The 21,799-nt window shown below is 47.4% G+C and overlaps 1 protein-coding gene across 1 annotated transcript; it reads left to right on the forward strand.

Moving 5' to 3' along the window:
* Window positions 1-10,706: 10,706 nt before the first annotated feature.
* Window positions 10,707-20,672, forward strand: DEDD (death effector domain containing). Its single transcript, XM_075193624.1, has 5 exons — window positions 10,707-10,876; window positions 16,093-16,493; window positions 17,064-17,171; window positions 17,276-17,422; window positions 18,776-20,672. Exons 2-5 carry the CDS (start codon window positions 16,169-16,171, stop codon window positions 19,150-19,152), a joined length of 957 nt encoding a protein of 318 aa, XP_075049725.1. The 5' UTR covers window positions 10,707-10,876; window positions 16,093-16,168; the 3' UTR covers window positions 19,153-20,672.
* Window positions 20,673-21,799: the final 1,127 nt, after the last annotated feature.

A 21,799-nucleotide genomic window follows, 5' to 3' on the forward strand; every position in this document is an offset into this window, starting at 1 on the left:
TCGATGTGTGCATTTGTCAGTTATTTATTTGACTGTCCCCACTTTTCTAGCAGCCTCGCAGGCTATTTTCAGGCCCTTTAATGTGCACATTCATGTCCAGGAAACTGTCCTTCCTGCCTGAGGTTTTGTAGCTGTCTAGGCGTTAAATAATACATTTACAAGTGTTTGCAAAATATGTATGCGTTATACTGAGTTGAATAATATTAACTAGACTGTTTGTACTTGATTATATATGTTCACCATGTTGTCGTGCTAAGAGGAGATTCTTCACTTGGCAGACAGAGAGTGACAGACAGATTGCCAAACTTGCTTTGCAGAAATGCACAGTGTAATTTGTGAATCGAGGGGAGGGGGGGGGGGTTCCAGTGATGTCACAGCGGCTCAAATGGTCTCGGCTTTTTGACCTGTGTTATTTCTAAAGATACGAATATTTCCTACCTCTAGCCTGGCTGTAACCGAGCCCTGCCGCTCAAATCATACAACGCCTACCATCAGCCAATCCTGATCACACAATCGAATCTGCCACGGATCACTCAATCGAACCTGTCTTCTATTGTTCGTTCAAGTGCAAATCCCATTCCTGACCATATTTTGCACACGTTTAAATGTTTTTTCATTGTTTTTCAAGGCAAAACTGGAACGTGGTCAGGAATTAGCGAGTAACCACGTGTTAAAAACCCACTCACCTTACTTCTAACCTCAAACTCCGTCTCACGAGATCCTTTACTCTCTATTCAATTATTTTTTTATATATATATTTTTTTTTTTGTCCTCATTGTTACGTAATGGTGACGGTGTTACCCGTGAACTAAAATCAAACTCCAGCTTTAGTTGGGGGGGTAGGAAAAAAATAAGGGAAGAGAGCTGACAGGACTAGTTGTAGAGAAATAGAGAGAGCTGACAGGACTAGTTGTAGAGAAATAGAGAGAGCTGACAGGAGTCTGAGAGAGAATTTAAGAGAACAACGACAGAGACATGACAGGAAATTGGTATCACCTGCAATCACCACCCACAGTCTTATGAGGTGCTTGACCCCATTTAAAAAAAATAAAATGGAGAGGGGTAAAGATTAAAAATGTGTAATTATAACAATATTGATAAATACATAAATAACTGGGTATTTTATTTAGTCATGATCACACTGTAACACTGGCTTCATCATAATACATTATATATAATATATTTATATAACCTATTTCCCCCTCTCACCCATAATGCATCGGGACTCTTACTATTGAGGAACATAAGTTTATAGTTAATTCCCAGCCTTTAAATTGTATATAATGGAAGAAGCTTATTCTACGTTGCTAAACGCTTACTGTTCACATATATGAGACATAAGACGTGTCCCTCTATACTGTGTCTTCACTGGTTTTGTAGAACTGTTCCACTTTCACATTTACTAGCAGGAAGTGGCCGTGTAACAAACATTCAGTGAGACGTCCGTGTGGTCAGCGATGGCCGCTCTGCAGGAGCCGGAGATGGGTATTGGTTTAATGCAGAGGTCTCCCCACAGCGTGACAGGACCCTCATAGTACCAGAACCCGGCCGCATATCTTTACCTACATACGAATCATGAGGAGATAATGACAAGATTACTGCCCCGGAGGTCCTATTCTGCAGAGTATTACATTACTGACCCCTCTAGAGATCTGCAGAACATTGCTCTGTCCCATCTACCCTTTGACAGATACATAGTGATATATTCTGCAGATTATTACATTACTGACCCCTCTAGAGATCTGCAGAACATTGCTCTGTCCCATCTACCCCCTGACAGATACATAGTGATATATTCTGCAGATTATTACATTACTGACCCCTCTAGAGATCTGCAGAACATTGCTCTGTCCCATCTACCCCCTGACAGGAACACACTGATATATTCTGCAGATTATTACATTACTGACCTCTCTAGAGATCTGCAGAACATTGCTCTGTCCCATCTACCCCCTGACAGATACATAGTGATATATTCTGCAGATTATTACATTACTGACCTCTTTAGAGATCTGCAGAACATTGCTCTGTCCCATCTACCCCCTGACAGATACATAGTGATATATTCTGCAGATTATTACATTACTGACCTCTCTAGAGATCTGCAGAACATTGCTCTGTCCCATCTACCTCCTGACAGATACATAGTGATATATTCTGCAGATTATTACATTACTGACCTCTCTAGAGATCTGCAGAACATTGCTCTGTCCCATCTACCTCCTGACAGATACATAGTGATATATTCTGCAGATTATTACATTACTGACCTCTCTAGAGATCTGCAGAACATTGCTCTGTCCCATCTACCCCCTGACAGATACATAGTGATATATTCTGCAGATTATTACATTACTGACCTCTTTAGAGATCTGCAGAACATTGCTCTGTCCCATCTACCCCCTGACAGATACATAGTGATATATTCTGCAGATTATTACATTACTGACCTCTCTAGAGATCTGCAGAACATTGCTCTGTCCCATCTACCTCCTGACAGATACATAGTGATATATTCTGCAGATTATTACATTACTGACCTCTCTAGAGATCTGCAGAACATTGCTCTGTCCCATCTACCTCCTGACAGATACATAGTGATATATTCTGCAGATTATTACATTACTGACCTCTCTAGAGATCTGCAGAACATTGCTCTGTCCCATCTACCCCCTGACAGATACATAGTGATATATTCTGCAGATTATTACATTACTGACCTCTCTAGAGATCTGCAGAACATTGCTCTGTCCCATCTACCTCCTGACAGATACATAGTGATATATTCTGCAGATTATTACATTACTGACCTCTCTAGAGATCTGCAGAACATTACTCTGTCCCATCTACCCCCTGACACATACATAGTGATATATTTTGCAGATTATTACATTACTGACCTCTCTAGAGATCTGCAGAACATTGCTCTGTCCCATCTACTCCCTGACAGATACATAGTGATATATTCTGCAGATTATTACATTACTGACCTCTCTAGAGATCTGCAGAACATTGCTCTGTCCCATCTACCTCCTGACAGATACATAGTGATATATTCTGCAGATTATTACATTACTGACCTCTCTAGAGATCTGCAGAACATTACTCTGTCCCATCTACCCCCTGACACATACATAGTGATATATTCTGCAGAGTATTACATTACTGACCTCTCTAGAGATCTGCAGAACATTGCTCTGTCCCATCTACCCCCTGACAGATACATAGTGATATATTCTGCAGATTATTACATTACTGACCTCTCTAGAGATCTGCAGAACATTGCTCTGTCCCATCTACCTCCTGACAGATACATAGTGATATATTCTGCAGATTATTACATTACTGACCTCTCTAGAGATCTGCAGAACATTGCTCTGTCCCACCTACCCCCTGATAGATACATAGTGATATATTCTGCAGATTATTACATTACTGACCTCTCTAGAGATCTGCAGAACATTGCTCTGTCCCATCTACCCCCTGACAGATACATAGTGATATATTCTGCAGATTATTACATTACTGACCTCTCTAGAGATCTGCAGAACATTGCTCTGTCCCATCTACCTCCTGACAGATACACAGTGATATATTCTGTAGATTATTACATTACTGACCTCTCTGGAGATCTGCAGAACATCGCTCTGTCCCATCTACCCCCTGACAGATACATAGTGATATATTCTGCAGATTATTACATTACTGACATCTCTAGAGATCTGCAGAACATCGCTCTGTCCCATCTACCCCCTGACAGATACATAGTGATATATTATATCATAATGTCAGTATAATGTATTGGTTTTCCATCCGCGCCCCTGGACAGACTTCCCAACGCACACAGAGGTAACACGTTCTTCCCAGTGGTAATGATGTGTGTGTGAAACGTTTTATTACATTGCTGTGAGAACACGCTGGGAATGTAACATGGAGGCGCAATCCGGGTCCCATTTAAGGACGAAACCTGCAGATTGCTGACTGAGCCGTGAAGCTGACGTCCTGCTGTGGGGTGGAAATGCCTCTAAAATGCGCTGCCTCCACCTCGTCACATAATATCACTCCACAATATCACGTTTCACCCCGTAAAACGAGGTGTGTCTGTGGAATTGCCTCCGCTCCGCCGATCTCCCCCGGCTCCAGTGATCTGGAGCTGACGGGATTAATAGTTGAACTTATTCGGTAGTGACGAAACCACCGAACGTTTCCTGATACTGGGATCGTTTCCTGGAGATGAGAACGCTACAATTCAGAAACCTGTCTCTCGGTGCTGCACAACTACACATCGTGTGTGTACCGACCCCCTCCGGACGGCCGTTCCTCCGTCAGCAATCACACAGGGATCCAAACGCAACCGCTAGCTGACATTTCACAATCGTTGCAAAATAGGCCATGCCCCCCAGTGATACTACAAGTCCCAGCATTCGCTTCCAGCCACGCTTGGTAGGACATGCTGGTACTTGTAGTTCACAAAGTACTGGGCAGACACAAGTTATTTACGTTTGATTAAATGGATATTCGGTGTCTGTCAGCTTGACGTGTCTCTGGTGACGCCTTGTGGTCATTCTAAGTAATGACATTTACACTACACTCCACATTCTGTTTGACCAGTTTAAGGACAAGAGGAGATGCACTAAAGGGCAGTTTGCATAAATCAATCCGCTACCCAATCAACAGATCCCTTCTCTTCGCCCCTCGCCAGTTCTGTCAGTGTCCAATCAATAGTTTTGCAACTGAAGGATCCAGTATGGCCAATTCTACCCCTTTCACGATTGATGTCGTCAGGAATCGTCATTCCAATCGAGTGTTGTCAACCCACCAACCAAATTCTACTGTATAGCATTGACCCCTGACCCGAATGCTGATTTGGCAAGGCTGCAACGGCCATAGCGTGTCTGTGAGGTCATCAAATTCTCAACCAATGTCTACAAGAATGGAGACCGCGCGTTCAAGATGTAATCGCCTCTGTAGAGGTATTGAGTGGCCCTGGTTATAAGGATCTTCTTTAAGGAGGGCAAAAGTCTTTGCCACCTTCAGGGGATCCATGGGGTAAGTTTGAGACTTGAGATGACGGAAACATCTCATTAACTTCAGACTGCCACAAATTACACAGAAGGATGTTCCTGTCAAGACCAATCTTAGCGCCAGTACAGATAGGGGATCCAACCATGATATAAACTCTCTATAATCTACCTTGTCTCTACTCGTTGATGTTTTCCTTGACGTGCGTAAGACCTTTGGTCTTTAAATTTACCTTCCAACATTCAAGATGGCAAAAGTAGCTACTGGTAAGGACTGAATGATGAGTTATGCCTAGTGAGGTCTAGTTTCAGACAAACATAAAATCAAATAATCACTTCTGGAAAGTTTAAGAAGATGGGATACTAGTTCTCAGCGTCAGAAATCCAAAAATGTGGTGTCTCTATGTCCGGATTCTTGTAAACCTGTTCCTTGTATCTTGGCTCTGATAGTCTTTCTATTCTTTTGACAAATGGAATATTAATTCCTTCCTCTATCTCCAGAAAGTGGGAGAGAATGTTTATAATCTTCTGCTAAAATGTCCATTATATTTGCAAAGTTAGAATCAAACGGGTTTCTCTGGTTCAAAAGGGTTACTGGATAAATTTATTTTCGAACCTACACCAAAGCTTCGTAGCCCAAATTGAATGTCTTGTGGTTGGCGGCATAGGAATCCAGCAGCCATTTAATTCAGGAGTTATATATGAAGGAACGTCATGTACTTTTGGCTACAAGGAAATCAATTTTAGTTGACCAATATCAACCTTTTTGGTTCAAATCATGTAGACCAATTTTAATCTTTTCCCGACATAATTTTTTGGCAGAATTCTTCTCTTAATTTTCCGTGATGGATTTTAACACAGAATGTGATGGAAAGACTTTTTCTTGGGAAAGAAGAATTCTCTCGATGTTCTGCCAAGTCTTCCTCCTTGGGAGTTCCCGTCATTCCTGTAACTGTGCTAATGAGCGTTCTCTCACGATAGAACAGAAATTGGTCTTCTGCATCTCCGTCTCTATGTCATCTTTAGACATAGCTTCTAAAGCACAAGACAGTGGGATAGACACGCAGGGTCCTATTCAAGTCCGAATGCAACTTGTATTTCTAAAGGAAAAAATTGTACAGAAAGTTAGTCTTTTTTGAGAGGAACCCGGCAGGACGGAGGTTACCGATACACGGGTGAGAGGAGCCTGGCAGGACGGAGGTTACCGATACCAGGGTGAGAGGAACCTGGCAGGATGGAGGTTACCGATACCCGGGTGAGAGGAACCTGGCAGGACGGAGATTACCGATACCCGGGTGAGAGGAGCCTGGCAGGACGGAGATTACCGATACCCGGGTGAGAGGAGCCTGGCAGGACGGAGGTTACCGATACCAGGGTGAGAGGAACCTGGCAGGATGGAGATTACCGATACCCGGGTGAGAGGAACCTGGCAGGACGGAGATTACCGATACCCGGGTGAGAGGAACCTGGCAGGATGGAGATTACCGATACCCGGGTGAGAGGAACCTGGCAGGATGGAGATTACCGATACCCGGGTGAGAGGAACCTGGCAGGATGGAGATTACCGATACCCGGGTGAGAGGAGCCTGGCAGGATGGAGATTACCGATACCCGGGTGAGAGGAACCTGGCAGGACGGAGATTACCGATACCCGGGTGAGAGGAGCCTGGCAGGACGGAGGTTACCGATACCCGGGTGAGAGGAGCCTGGCAGGACGGAGATTACCGATACCCGGGTGAGAGGAGCCTGGCAGGACGGAGGTTACCGATACCCGGGTGAGAGGAACCTGGCAGGACGGAGATTACCGATACCCGGGTGAGAGGAACCTGGCAGGATGGAGATTACCGATACCCGGGTGAGAGGAGCCTGGCAGGACGGAGGTTACCGATACCAGGGTGAGAGGAACCTGGCAGGATGGAGGTTACCGATACCCGGGTGAGAGGAGCCTGGCAGGACGGAGATTACCGATACCCGGGTGAGAGGAGCCTGGCAGGACGGAGGTTACCGATACCAGGGTGAGAGGAACCTGGCAGGATGGAGATTACCGATACCCGGGTGAGAGGAACCTGGCAGGACGGAGATTACCGATACCCGGGTGAGAGGAACCTGGCAGGATGGAGATTACCGATACCAGGGTGAGAGGAACCTGGCAGGACGGAGATTACCGATACCCGGGTGAGAGGAGCCTGGCAGGATGGAGATTACCGATACCCGGGTGAGAGGAACCTGGCAGGACGGAGATTACCGATACCCGGGTGAGAGGAGCCTGGCAGGATGGAGATTACCGATACCCGGGTGAGAGGAACCTGGCAGGACGGAGGTTACCGATACCCGGGTGAGAGGAACCTGGCAGGACGGAGATTACCGATACCCGGGTGAGAGGAACCTGGCAGGACGGAGATTACCGATACCCGGGTGAGAGGAGCCTGGCAGGACGGAGATTACCGATACCCGGGTGAGAGGAACCTGGCAGGACGGAGGTTACCGATACCCGGGTGAGAGGAGCCTGGCAGGACGGAGGTTACCGATACCCGGGTGAGAGGAACCTGGCAGGACGGAGATTACCGATACCCGGGTGAGAGGAACCTGGCAGGACGGAGATTACCGATACCCGGGTGAGAGGAACCTGGCAGGACGGAGATTACCGATACCCGGGTGAGAGGAACCTGGCAGGACGGAGATTACCGATACCCGGGTGAGAGGAACCTGGCAGGATGGAGATTACCGATACCCGGGTGAGAGGAACCTGGCAGGATGGAGATTACCGATACCCGGGTGAGAGGAACCTGGCAGGATGGAGATTACCGATACCCGGGTGAGAGGAGCCTGGCAGGACGGAGATTACCGATACCCGGGTGAGAGGAACCTGGCAGGACGGAGATTACCGATACCCGGGTGAGAGGAACCTGGCAGGATGGAGATTACCGATACCCGGGTGAGAGGAACCTGGCAGGATGGAGATTACTGATACCCGGGTGAGAGGAACCTGGCAGGACGGAGATTACCGATACCCGGGTGAGAAGAAGGGAAGATTACAGTAGTCTGTGCGGGACAGAATTAGGGCATTGCATTTGTATTTCAGGGCTTAAGTGACAAAGAATATGGCGCATGGTAGCAATGTTTCAGAGGATTGTTTAAATTTGGCAAGTGAGAGTGACGATCAAAGTATGATACCAATACAACGAGCCTGGGAAAAGTTTGACCAATATTTTATCCAAGTTAAGTTTTGGGAGTTGGAAAGACACCTATCTGCAAATCCCCAATAAGCTCTGGATAAATAATGACATTTTCGATACCGCCAATAAGAGATATGTCATCAGCATAGAGGCGTTAGCTATATCCTAAAGATGTCCACTGCCTGAGATGCGGAAACACCCAGGAGAATTAGTATGGATCACTTCACGTGGGGCTTATCACACAGTACAGTATTCATATTTCATCTATAAAACAAGAAGCCCCGGATCACTCACAGCGCTGTACCCACACATAGCAGGGTCTGACGGCCGAGCCTGGAATTCTGCTGAAATCTCACATAACACCCTGGTGTCTAAGAGCAGCGGTTTTCTTTGTAACAAAGGAGAGAGACCCGAGCAGCGAGCGCACCCCCTGTACAGCCTATGTATTTGTGCAGCTGTTTGAATTAATGTGCAAATCCCGTATGAAAAGCGTTTCCTGATGCCAGCTGTATTCTGGGACCCAACAAAGGATCTGGCCAGCGATAAGATGTAGTGATCTAATAGGGCTATCTGGACAAGACTCATAGTCTCCCAATATACAGTGTTTTACCAGTTCACGTTCCCTTGTCTCTCTAAGTGACAGAACAGAGGTGTCCTAATTTCTGGGGTTCCCACCGGCCCCTTGAATACTGGTTTTAAGATCGATTAAACATCTCTGGGGTCAACGGAACTTCGATTAGATAGAGACGGAACCTGCGGACGCCAATTGGCTGGGGCGTCTTTCTGTCTAATCAGAAACTGTTGTCTACCTGATAGAGAGAAGAAGAACCTGCATTAGGAAACCCCAAAAAATTAGTTGGACTAAGTCACATGTAAAGATTATTCCACCGAAATCTTAAAACGGGTGGAATTTCGCAAGTAAAGCTTGATTCCATAAGATGACCTACATGGGATGTGACGGGATCCACTAGATTCCCACGACTTTATCTAGGGCATAGTGGAGTTGCATTGCCACCCACCCAGCTCCGCATCAAATCTCTTGTTAATTCTGTATTCGCCTCCGTTGCGTAAACTGTACATAGATGAAATTTAAAGGGCAACTGTTTTAAAAATGTCAATGTAAATTTTCACCCTTAAGGACAGAGAAGTATATTGTGTCTTATATATGGCCCTGGTGCCCACCACCTCATCTCCTCCTATCCTGGGCAGTTCTACCACCTAATGGAAGTTGGCGGAGCCCAGATCGCATTTCTGAGACCCTATCTCCATATGTGATCAGATTGGTCAGATATCTAGAGTTCATCAATCACATTGTCCATCAAACCCAACCAGATTGATTATTCTGGATGATACCTCATGAGCTACAATGGTGGATCGTATTTGATCACCAAAACGCTGTGTTAGTGGAGTAAGGGGCTCTGGGCTGAGTGACCCTGCAATTTTATCCACAAACCGTGGGATGTCCATAGAGGTATCACCAAACAGTTCAACATGCAAAATCAAGACAGAAATAAGCCCCTCTTATGGCACACCCAAACCACGCCCAGATCTGTACCCGGTTAATCGTGGTGCCCTTCTGCCACGCCGACCAGATTTAGGGGGACAGTCCCAGGGTGAGGATCCTGCAACGTCAGATTAGTACGTGCAGTCACAATAATTTGCTAAAATGCCGTATTTTATTACTAACAAATCAGCTTACCCTAATATATATATATATATAATGTCCAGGGACACCTCCCGCCTAAGCCTGTGTCTCCAAGCGCATGGTAGCACGGTGGTTAGCATTGCAGCCCCACAGCGCTGGGGTCACTACTTTGATTACGAGCAGGGCCTTATCTGTGTGGCAATTGTATGTCGTTCCCGTGTTTGCATGCGCTTTCTCTGAGTTCATACTGGTCGGTTAATTGCCTGGTGGCAAAAATGGACTGTAGTGTGTGGTAGGGAATTTAAATTGTGAGCTCCAATGGGGCAGGGACCGATGTGAATAATTACAAATCCTCTGTACAGCGCTGTGTAACATGATTCTAATGTGTTTCATTGAATTTTACATATTCCTACAATATAAATATGAAATTATAAATATAATTATTTTATTATTAATAATAATAATAATCAAAAATAAATGGTAAGAATCCTATAAAACATGCAGAAAATTAGACATTTTATGGGAAAAAAAATAGGGTCATTTTTAGGGACAAAAATAAATAAATCCCAAGAACAAACCTTTAAACCTATGACAGGATCTGGACATTAGAGACAGATGTCACCTATGCTTATATGAATCACTGCCCTTATTTACCCCCCCCCCCCCCGCTATTCTCAGGTGCCAGGTTACCCACTTCCAATATGGCCGCCGCTCCCATGATAACGGATGGCGGTGAAGCCGCGCACACGCCCCTTAGAGCGGGACGGGACGTCGCCCGCAGTAAAGATGGCCGCCCAGCCATTGTTTCCAATGAGGGTGAAGCCGAGCTACGGCGAGCGGGGAGGACCAATCAGCGCACGGGCTCCGCCTCCTTCTCCAACGGGTCTGCCCCTCCACCCCGGCAGCGGTGCCCGGATGTTCCCGTCTCCCTGAGCTGCTGATAGAGAAGCTGACGGATCCGTAATGGCTGCTCCGTCCTGAGAGCACAGAGAGGGGGAGACGGTCAGTGTGACAGCAGCTGCGGCCGGCTGGGGGTAAGAGGCAGCCATGTCTGGGCCTAGTGCCCCCTCCCAGGGGCTGTGTGTGCCCCTCTCTGGGCCTGGTCCTAGTATACCCCTCCTGGTGGCTGTTACCCCATCATACCCCCTGTGTGCCCTGCCCCCCCATCCCCCTGCCCCACTGCCACCCCCTGCCCTCCTGACCCCCACCCAGATACCCCTCCTGGTGGCTGTTACCCCATCATACCCCTGTGTGCCCTGCCCCCCATCCCCCTGCCCTCCTGACCCCCACCCAGATACCCCTCCTGGTGGCTGTTACCCCATCATACCCCCTGTGTACCCTGCCCCCCCATCACCCTGCCCTCCTGACCCCCACCCAGATACCCCTCCTGGTGGCTGTTACCCCATCATACCCCTGTGTACCCTGCCCCCCATCCCCCTGCCCTCCTGACCCCCACCCAGATACCCCTCCTGGTGGCTGTTACCCCATCATACCCCCTGTGTACCCTGCCCCCCCATCACCCTGCCCTCCTGACCCCCACCCAGATACCCCTCCTGGTGGCTGTTACCCCATCATACCCCCTGTGTACCCTGCCCCCCATCCCCCTGCCCTCCTGACCCCCACCCAGATACCCCTCCTGGTGGCTGTTACCCCATCATACCCCCTGTGTACCCTGCCCCCCCATCACCCTGCCCTCCTGACCCCCACCCAGATACCCCTCCTGGTGGCTGTTACCCCATCATACCCCCTGTGTACCCTGCCCCCCCATCACCCTGCCCTCCTGACCCCCACCCAGATACCCCTCCTGGTGGCTGTTACCCCATCATACCCCCTGTGTGCCCTGCCCCCCCATCACCCTGCCCTCCTGACCCCCACCCAGATACCCCTCCTGGTGGCTGTTACCCCATCATACCCCCTGTGTACCCTGCCCCCCCATCACCCTGCCCTCCTGACCCCCACCCAGATACCCCTCCTGGTGGCTGTTACCCCATCATACCCCCTGTGTGCCCTGCCCCCCCCACCCAGATACCCCATCATACCCCCTGTGTGCCCTGCCCCCCATCACCCCATCATACCCCCTGTGTACCCTGCCTTACTGCCCCACCCCCCCCTGCCCCCCCCCCCCCACCCAATACCCCTCCTGGTGGCTGTTACCCCATCATACCCTCTGTGTACCCTGCCCCACTGCCCATCATTATCCCACCACTGCCCCCCCCCATCCCCCTGCCCTCCTGACCCCCTCCTAGCTGCACCCAAATACCCCACCTGGTGTCAGTTACCCCATCATACCCTCTGTGTGCCCTGCTCTACTGCCCCTGATTATACCCCCTGCCCTCCTAACCCCCACCCAGATACCCCTCCTGGTGCCAGTTACCCCATCATACCCCCTGTGTGCCCTGCTCTACTGCCCCTGATTATACCCCCCACCCCCTGCCCTCCTGACCCCCACCTAGCTGCTCCCAGATTCCCCTCCTGGTGCCAGTTACCCCATCATACCCTCTGTGTACACTGCCCCTGATTATCCCACCCCTGCCCTCCTGACCCCCTCCTGGCAGCACCCAAATACCCCTCCTGGTGCCAGTTACCCCATTATACCCTCTGTGTACACTGCCCCTGATTATCCCACCCCTGCCCTCCTGACCCCCTCCTGGCAGCACCCAAATACCCCTCCTGGTGCCAGTTACCCCATCATACCCTCTGTGTACACTGCCCCTGATTATCCCACCCCTGCCCTCCTGACCCCCTCCTGGCAGCACCCAAATACCCCTCCTGGTGCCAGTTACCCCATTATACCCTCTGTGTACACTGCCCCTGATTATCCCACCCCTGCCCTCCTGACCCCCACCTAGCTGCTCCCAGATTCCCCTCCTGGTGCCAGTTACCCCATCATACCCTCCTATTTACCCTGATTATCCCCAACACTGTCCTAATTGGGCCTGCTACCCCCCCCCCCCCCATCCTTACTCCCCTCCTGCTGCCCCTTCTCAAATTCTCCCCCCACACCCTTAACTGCTCCCAAGCACCCCCTAATCACACCCCTCCTGACCGCACTCCATATTACCCCCCCTGCTGTTCCCTTCATCCAGACACACCCCCCCTAAATGCCCCCATTTACCTCCACCTTCCTCATCCAAGACACCACCTCCGATTTCTATCCTATTCATTATATTTGCCCCCAAGTACTGCTACCTGCCCTCTGCGCCAGCCTTATCCCCTCCTGGTTCATATAACCCCACTTTCCGTTTTATATATATATATATTTGTAGCCTGCCCCTATCTCAGTGGTAATGTTTCTATATCTCTTCTTTTACTGCCTTTACTATCTGCCCCACTCTATGTCCCCAGAGGTGAGGGCTATAACCTGTATTAAATACGTAGATATATCTATATTAATCTTACCATTGCAGTACAGTACTGGAGTCTGGTTATACGTACGATAGTCCTTATATTGGCCAAATACCCCACCACGATTTGCAAGTTTAGCCCCTAAAGAACAAAACTCCACCAACGTTTTAGACTGTATTGAAATGAGGACAACAAGATGTCCCTGTTGTGTTGGCCGTTGGCTGGTGCTTGTGTATCACAGTGGTCGGTGTCCGGCATCCTCTGGAGCAGTGTAAAGAGTTTGAGTACTTGGCTTGCAGTCTCCTAGGTAACACATGCTTTGTCCAGACTCCAGGATGTTGGATTTCTGCAGGAGATTTGCCTGTGATATTACAACAGAATGCTAACTGACATGCCATGTTTTATTGCAGCTTTTTGACCATTGTTACATCCCGTTGAGGTCTGTTTTATAGTTTGTATTGGGGGGTGTGAAGTGACATCTATATATCAGTTTATTGATAATATAACTGATAATTTTAGTCTCCGAGGCCATTTATAACCAATTTTCATGTGGCACGAGTGGTGCTTCATTCTTATGGATATTGGCTCCGCCCACAAAATGTCTGCTTCCACTGCATCAAGTCCAAGGGATAAAGGATGCTTTGTGCAAGTGTTGTTTAGGTGTTTCACTAGGGTCTGAACGTATTTTGAATTATTTTTTTGTCCGATGAATAATAAAGCCTGCAGCCAGTCGTTGTTTAAATGTTCACAGCAGCACAGATTATTTCAGGATATGTGTGTACTGATATTGTGGGAGGCGGTGACCTGTCCACTAATGTGATAATATTACTGAGGACAGGGGCAGTGACATGATGTGAGGAGGGGAATGGAGGCAGCAGGAAGCCACAGACTGAGAGTTATATAGTGGAAGGAGCAGGGTCCCCAGCAGCACAGAGTATATCAGGAGATGAGTGATGTGTTAGTGAGGACAGAGCTGCATGTGACAGGGGCAGTGACATGATGTGGAGAGGAGAATGGAGGCAGCAGGAAGCCACAGAATGAGTTATATAGTGGAAGGAGCAGGATCCCCCAGCAGCACAGAGTATATCAGGAGATTAGTGATGTGTTAGTGAGGACAGAGCTGCATGTGACAGGGGCAGTGACATGATGTGAGGAGGGGAATGGAGGCAGCAGGAAGCCACAGACTGAGAGTTATATAGTGGAAGGAGCAGGGTCTCACAGCAGCACAGAGTATATCAGGAGATGAGTGATGTGTTAGTGAGGACAGAGCTGCATGTGACAGGGGCAGTGACATGATGTGAGGAGGGGAATGGAGGCAGCAGGAAGCCACAGACTGAGAGTTATATAGTGGAAGGAGCAGGGTCTCACAGCAGCACAGAGTATATCAGGAGATGAGTGATGTGTTAGTGAGGACAGAGCTGCATGTGACAGGGGCAGTGACATGATGCGAGGAGGGGAATGGAGGCAGCAGGAAGCCACAGACTGAGAGTTATATAGTGGAAGGAGCAGGGTCCCCCAGCAGCACAGAGTATATCAGGAGATGAGTGATGTGTTAGTGAGGACAGAGCTGCATGTGACAGGGGCAGTGATATGATGTGAGGAGGGGAATGGAGGCACTTTGTGGTTAATTGAATTACCCCCATGTGGAGACTATGGGGTCAAATGCACATTTATACGAATTAAATCTCACACATTCAACTTGTCCTTATCATTGAAGTCTGTGGCTGATTTTAATTAAGCATAATGTCCACACACACTGTCACCCAATGTGTATATTCAAAGAAACAGGGCGCAGATTAAATAATGTTTCCCCTCAATTGTTCCATTATTGTAGGTGAATGTGTATTTACCAAATATGACTTTGCATAGCTGGTAATGTGACTTTTAGATGAAATAATGGTCAGCAATACCTGTAGCTGTATATAGGATTAGTAGGATGTATCTGACGGAGAAATTGGGCCACCTAAACAATAATGAATTGGGTTGAGAGAGTTCGTTTAAAGTTTTCTAGATTTTTCTCTATATAGCTCTATATGTATATGTGTGTGTATGTGTGTGTGTATATATATATATATATATATATATATATATATATATATATATATATATATATATATATATATATATAATTTATTTATTTTTGGGCTTCCTGTATGTTCAGACTTTGAAGCGTGACCCGATTGATAGAATAAATACATCATAAAGGATATCTGTCCTGTCTGGGTATCTGAACGTTCATATAGATCAGTGTTGGCTAACCTGTGACACTCCAGGTGTTGTGAAACTACAAGTCCCAGCATGCTTTGCCAATATATAACAGCTTATTGCTGGAACGGTATGCTGGGACTTGTAGTTTCACAAACACCTGAAGTGTCACAGGTTAGCCAACCACTGATATAGATAGTCCCATAAGCTCTCAGTGTTACTGCACGGATGGTGGTGTGCCCCCTGCTGGATATGGTAGTTTTGACAGCTGAATGCTGAATAAAACGTATTGAGAAGCTCAGTTTGGAGGAGCTGGTGGCTGCATTGACCATCGTATGAGGGCAGTTTGAGTAGAGCAGATAGGGAACATCTTGAGTCTTGTTTGCAGTTGGCTTTTAGTAGATATTTGCACGCTCCCCATAGGCTTGATATAGTGGCAGCTATTCACTAGTGTTTTGCCAATACTGAGTGTTTCTCAGCCATATAATGGACATCTTGTGTGTGTCTGGGATCTTGTCTTATGAGACAATGAAAAGGGTCCGCTCCTGACCACAAGTCCGTTGCATTCTGTCATTATTCAAGGTGTTCAATGCCAGACCGTTACCCCCAGATAAATTCTTGTCTTTGCTTTACCGTTGATGATCTGTTGGGTGTTGGCGACACCATCCTCTAATTATTCTCCTCTCCCCCCCCCCTCTAGAGACGAGTCGGTATTTCCTTGTGTCGGAGGCGGGTGGAACGAAGGAGGACTGCACCCCTCCCTTGGCGCCCCGGAGATGGCCCACCTGAAGCGGAGCCGGGAGCAGGCCTGGCCGGAGGAGATGTGGGACAAAGAGCACGGCCTGTACAGCTTGCACCGAATGTTTGACATCGTGGGGACGCACCTGACCCACCGGGACGTGCGCGTCCTGTCCTTTCTGTTTGTGGACGTTATAGACGACTACGAGAGGGGGATGATCCGCAGCGGCCGGGACTTCCTGCTGGCCCTGGAGAGGCAGGGCCGCTGTGACGAGTCCAACTTTCGCCAAGTTCTGCAGTTGTTGCGGATCATTACCCGGCACGACCTGCTTCCTTACGTAACGCTGAAACGGAGGAGGGCCGGTGAGTTCATGCTGCGAGACGGATGGTGGATACCTGTCTGTGAATCCCCTCTCTTCATTTTTACTGCTCACTTGAGCACTGGAATAGGGATTGCGATTTATACAGGCAGCACAGTGGTTAGCATTGCTTCCTCACAGCGCTGGGTTCACTGTTCAGTTCCCACCAGGTGCGGAGATGGTATGTCCTCTCCGTATCGGCGTGGGTTACCTCCCTGTGCTTCGGTTTAATCCCCACGGTCCAAAAACAAGGACCACAGTGCGTGTGGCGGGGGAATTTAGATTGTAAGCTCTAAATGAGTCGCATATACAGTTTATTGAGGTACACAAGTGACTGTCTCAATTTAATATCTGTACCACAAGTACACACACACAGACCCAAAGTCTCGGAACAGAAATATTCTATAGCCAATAGTTCGGGACAGTTAATTTTTGTTTGTTTTTTCATTGCTTAATAATGGCTGGGCTTCAACCATATACATTAGATAATGTTTCTACAAGCCTTCCCCACCATTGTCTGTTCCCAGACATCCACAGAGACCACTCGAATCACATTACTCTCCTCTGTTTGCAGTGTGCCCGGATCTTGTAGACAAATACCTCGAAGAGACCTCCATCCACTACGTAACGCCGCGGACACACATCGCGGCGGAGTCCGGCGTAGAGCACCCGCACACGGCTGGTAAGAGGCGCGATCGTATCTGGTGTTGTGTAGTTCGGTTGGTTGTACACGCGGGTCATTACATTTTCTCTTTTTACCCCCCCCCCCCCCATGTCCGCTGCTAGCTTCACCCCACCATCCCGTGGTCTGCACTTCCCCCCCTGGAGCCCAGATCTGCACGAAAAGGCCCGGCCGGGGGCGACCACCCCTCAGCAGTCAGAGGAAGAGGAGGAAATCCATCACGCCGGACCCCAAGGAAAAGCAGACATGTGGTGAGTTGTTGGTGTGAGAGGAACCAAAGCGGTTTAATTCTCGGTAGACCCAGATGGTTTGTTACAAGCACGCAGTCAGTCCTGGGCTATATTTTAACAAGTGGTGTATATCGAGGTCTGGTTCAAGGACCATGGTGATAGTTTCTATATTCATTCCTTACCCTGAACCCTACAGCTCGGAGAGGTCTGAATGAACCCAGATGTTTATCAGATATAAATACCCCTAAGTCGGTAAAGTTTACTTGCATAAAATACACAAACTCCCAACCACAATCCAGCGTACACTGGGCTTTCTAATCCCAAGCAGAACGGAAAACAAACGGGGACAAGTCAGCATTGTATAGATCAGTTAGACAGCAAGCTGCTCCCCTCCTCTAGTCGAACAAAGTCTGTGCATGCTTGGACTTGTGGTTCCCCAAAAGCTGGAGAGCATCTGGTTACCTAACTGTTCTGTACGCGGCTGATAACAGAAGTCAGTAGTTTGCAGTCGGTTCTAGAACGCGATGTCGAACACTGTTTTGCTTTTGGAGCTTTATACCTCCTCCCATGCTCTCATCCAAGACTTCTCCCGCGCTGCCCCCCTCCACTGGAACCAGCTCCCCCGCTCCATCAGTAAATCCCCCAACTTGTCCAGCTTCAAACGGGCCTTAAAAACCCACCTTTTCCTTAAAGCCTTCCAGCCCCCCACCTAACTGACCTCCTTCCAGTCTCCCACCTACCTACCTCCCTCCTCGTCATTCTCCTCTCCCCCCTCTCCATCTCTGCCTCCGTTCTCCCCCTTTCCTCCTCCTACCTTTGCGTCTCTGTCCGTCCTACCCTCCCCTTAGATTGTACGCTCCTTCGAGCAGGACCTCATCTCCTCCTGTTCTCCACCACCTTAACTCTGCTCTCCAGCTCCTTGTCTCTTCCGTGATGTCCTTCTCCCCTTCTACCCCTCTATCTAACCCGCTAGGGGCGGCTCTCACCTGCTGTCTAGCTGTACTTTGAGCTTCCGAGTTACTGTGCTTTTTTGTTAACTGTACCGCGCTGTCTCGCCCTGTATCGTGTTTGTCTGTCCCTGTACGGCGCTACGGATACCTAGTGGCGCCCTATAAATAAAAATGAATAATAATAAAAATAATATATGTATATTTATGAACGTGAGCAACAAGTTTATCGGACGTGGTCACCCAGATTCACAAACATGTTCCGAGACTGAGGGGTTAATGCAGGATAGTTTCAGGACTTTGCCGGTAACGTCCCGATGATGCCACGGCACCTTGTGATTGGTTGGTGGGGGGTTGCACACAGCGATTAAGAGAGCGAGGAAAGATATTTGCATCCATGTCACTCCGTCCTCTTTGTCTCCCTCAGATATCCGCCTGCGGGTACGAGCAGAGTACTGCCAGCACGAGACGGCCCTTCAAGGAAACGTCTTCTCCAACAAGCAGGACCCTTTAGAGAGACAGTTTGAACGTTTCAACCAGGCCAACACCATCTTAAAATCCAGGGACCTTGGCTCCATAATCTGCGACATCAAGTTCTCCGAGCTCACTTATCTCGACGCCTTTTGGCGCGACTACATCAACGGCTCCTTGCTGGAAGCCCTCAAAGGCGTTTTCATCACAGACTCTCTAAAGCAGGCGGTGGGCCACGAGGCCATCAAGCTACTGGTCAACGTGGACGAGGAAGACTATGAAATCGGGCGTCAGAAACTGCTTCGAAACTTAATGTTGCAAACTGCGCTGTGACCCTTCTCGCCCATCCCCCCCCTCCCAACAGAAACCCTTTCGGTTGCGTTCGCTAAGCTCTCCGTCGTGTAAGACTTGGTGCAGTTTAGCAAACGTGACCCGTGGACTCTCCCTGCGCCCGATTACGTTTTCAGTACATTTTTTTTTTTTGATTTTTTTTTTTTTTTTTGATATATAATTCAAGTATGGGGGGGAAAAAAGAAATATATAGATCTATATATATATATATATGGTAAGCACTGTGTTGCTTTTTTGAGCCTGTTTGTCGAGGAGTAGACCGGCCATGCAAGCTGTTAATATGCGCCTGTATCCTAACAAGTATATATATGTACATATATAGATATATATTATGTATATATGTATATATGTTTGTGTGTGTGTGTATATATATATAAAAATGACGCAATCTCTCCCGACCGTTTTCCGTAACGGACTAAGTGTGTAGGACTTCCAGCATCTGAGTAATGATTGACACAATTATTTTTTTTTGTTTGTTTTTACGTTTTTCCTGGTACTTAAATATTTCTTAAAATCTCCCCCTCTCCTTACAGGTCACATGACGTGGCCCCAAACAGCATTTAGTTCTCTGTGTAGCGTTTTGTATCCCCTCCCCCCCACACGGTTTTTGTGTTTTAAAAGCAGCACTTGGATGTCCCAACTTTTTTTTTTTTTTTTTTTTTTTTTATAAAAAAAAAAAAAATCTCGGCCTGTGGGACTTGCGAGAGGAAAGATCATGTGTGGCTGCCGGATATTCCCGATATTTTTAAAGGGTTGAGGTTTTTTGTTTTTGTTTGTTTTTCCAGTGTCATAAGTGGCAAAAGCAGCCTTGCCTTAATCTGTGACCATAATCGTATTTAATTCTGCTGTGACAAGTAACGTCCGTTACCTCTCCTTGGACCTGTGTCGACAATACTATTTTATATGTTTAAAATCTCTCGTCTCCTGTAGGTGTTTCAGTGACTGCAATATGGCCACACATGACCACTTTTCCCTCGTTGAATTACAGGCTGTAGATCGCTTTTCAGTGCTAAAAATAAATAAAATAAATGTTTTTCTTTTTGTTTTTATGAGAAAAACAAGTTTACATGATCAGTGTCTGCCTCTGGCTTTAAGTCGTGACTTTAAATGTTCTACAAAGTGTTTACCTGACTCGAAACGGGGGGGGGGGGGGGGGGTAAATAATCACGTACCGTCCCCTTTCCCAGCATCCTTTGCAACTTTGGGCACTTATAAATGTCAATTTGGCAATCGTTATGATGACTGCGCGGCGTCTCTAGGACCCGCCTATTAATAATTTAAAGCAGGAAGCGGAGAAGATCTGATTGTACGTTATGTTTAATAAACGTTGACCTATCGATGGCGCATTTTACAGAGAGGACTTTATTTTGGACAGAATGTTCCTGTATGTGATGTTGTCTGACCTCAGTCGTACGTCTTTTGTCAGTGTTAATTCTCTTATCATCATTTTCATTTGCCCTCTTGGCTGCTTCGGAAAAGTAAAAAAAGATTTTGTTCTTAAAGCTTGCAGTCGTTTTTCTTTTATCTTCTCCCTGATTTAAAGAACCGATATTGGCTCGATCACAAAGCCGGGTGTCGCAATTTATTCAGGTACCTGTGTTCCTCTCTAACTTTTCTTGGGGGGAAGTTGCAGTTAATTGCTCTAAGCAAGTGGTAAGTTTGACTCCAAATAAACGGTCACGAAATGTGGATCTCCGACCAGTGGATCCTGTGTTCTTCCGAAAATATCCTAGAGGTATCTGCAAAGGGCCTCGATTGTTTTTTTAAAGATTTAATTTTTTGCAAAGGTCCATAGTACATATCAATGACGCAGTGTGCAACAAACAGTATATGAATATACCGGTAATAAAACAAATAGCGTCCTTTAGAAAAGATAAAAGGTGCAGATATTGACACAATTGTATAAAGAGATAAAGGAGGAAGTACAAAGAAAGAAGTCATAGAAAAGAGTGGAAAGGAATTTGGAAGTGAGAGAGATCCACGGTGCCCACACTTTAGTAAATGATTTATAGGTGTTGCGGATGATACACGTCATATATTCCTTTTTATACGTGCACCATATTCTGTCGATATTTGTCTGCAGTGTTGGCGTGAGGGGCTGTGTCCAATCGGTGGCTATTTAGCACAGGACAGCAGAAACCATGTGACGGAACATCTGCATTTGATGTTTGGTGGCGGATGGAATCTCTAGGGAGAAGGGAAAACCTTGGAGAGTAGAGGTTGTCTATTTGCAGTAGTTGTGATGCAAAGTTCCGCAGTTCCATCCAGAATGGGGCAAGTTTGGGACATTGCCACCAAATATGGAGGAAGGATCCTTCCGTCCTGCATATGCTGGACGAGTCCGGGAAGATTTTTTTTCAGTTTGGTTGGGACCAAGTACCATCGATAAAGAACTTTATATGCGTTGGCTTTCAGTTTTGCACAGATTGAGCTAGAGGCTGTGTTAGCTCTTATTTCTTCCCAGTCCTCGTTATCTAGGGGTCTTCCTCCCAGGCCCAATCATGAGAGTCTCGCCCGTCCATGTCAGGGACCCCGAGTTCCCAGTACAGTAGAGATATGAGACCTTTTGTGTTTGTTTTAATTGAAGATTATAATGTAAAAATATATCCACTGGAGAAAATAAAAAGGC

This window comes from Mixophyes fleayi, chromosome 12, assembly GCF_038048845.1.
Source record: "Mixophyes fleayi isolate aMixFle1 chromosome 12, aMixFle1.hap1, whole genome shotgun sequence".
Lineage (NCBI taxonomy): Eukaryota > Metazoa > Chordata > Amphibia > Anura > Limnodynastidae > Mixophyes > Mixophyes fleayi.

Excerpts from the sequence above, each read along its gene's own strand:
- DEDD (XM_075193624.1), top strand. The coding sequence starts at position 16,169 with ATGGCCCACCTGAAGCGGAGCCGGGAGCAGGCCTGGCCGGAGGAGATG. Across the intron at positions 16,494-17,063 it reads GCTGAAACGGAGGAGGGCCG|TGTGCCCGGATCTTGTAGAC; the intron begins GTGAGTTCATGC and ends CTCTGTTTGCAG. Across the intron at positions 17,172-17,275 it reads AGAGCACCCGCACACGGCTG|CTTCACCCCACCATCCCGTG; the intron begins GTAAGAGGCGCG and ends GTCCGCTGCTAG.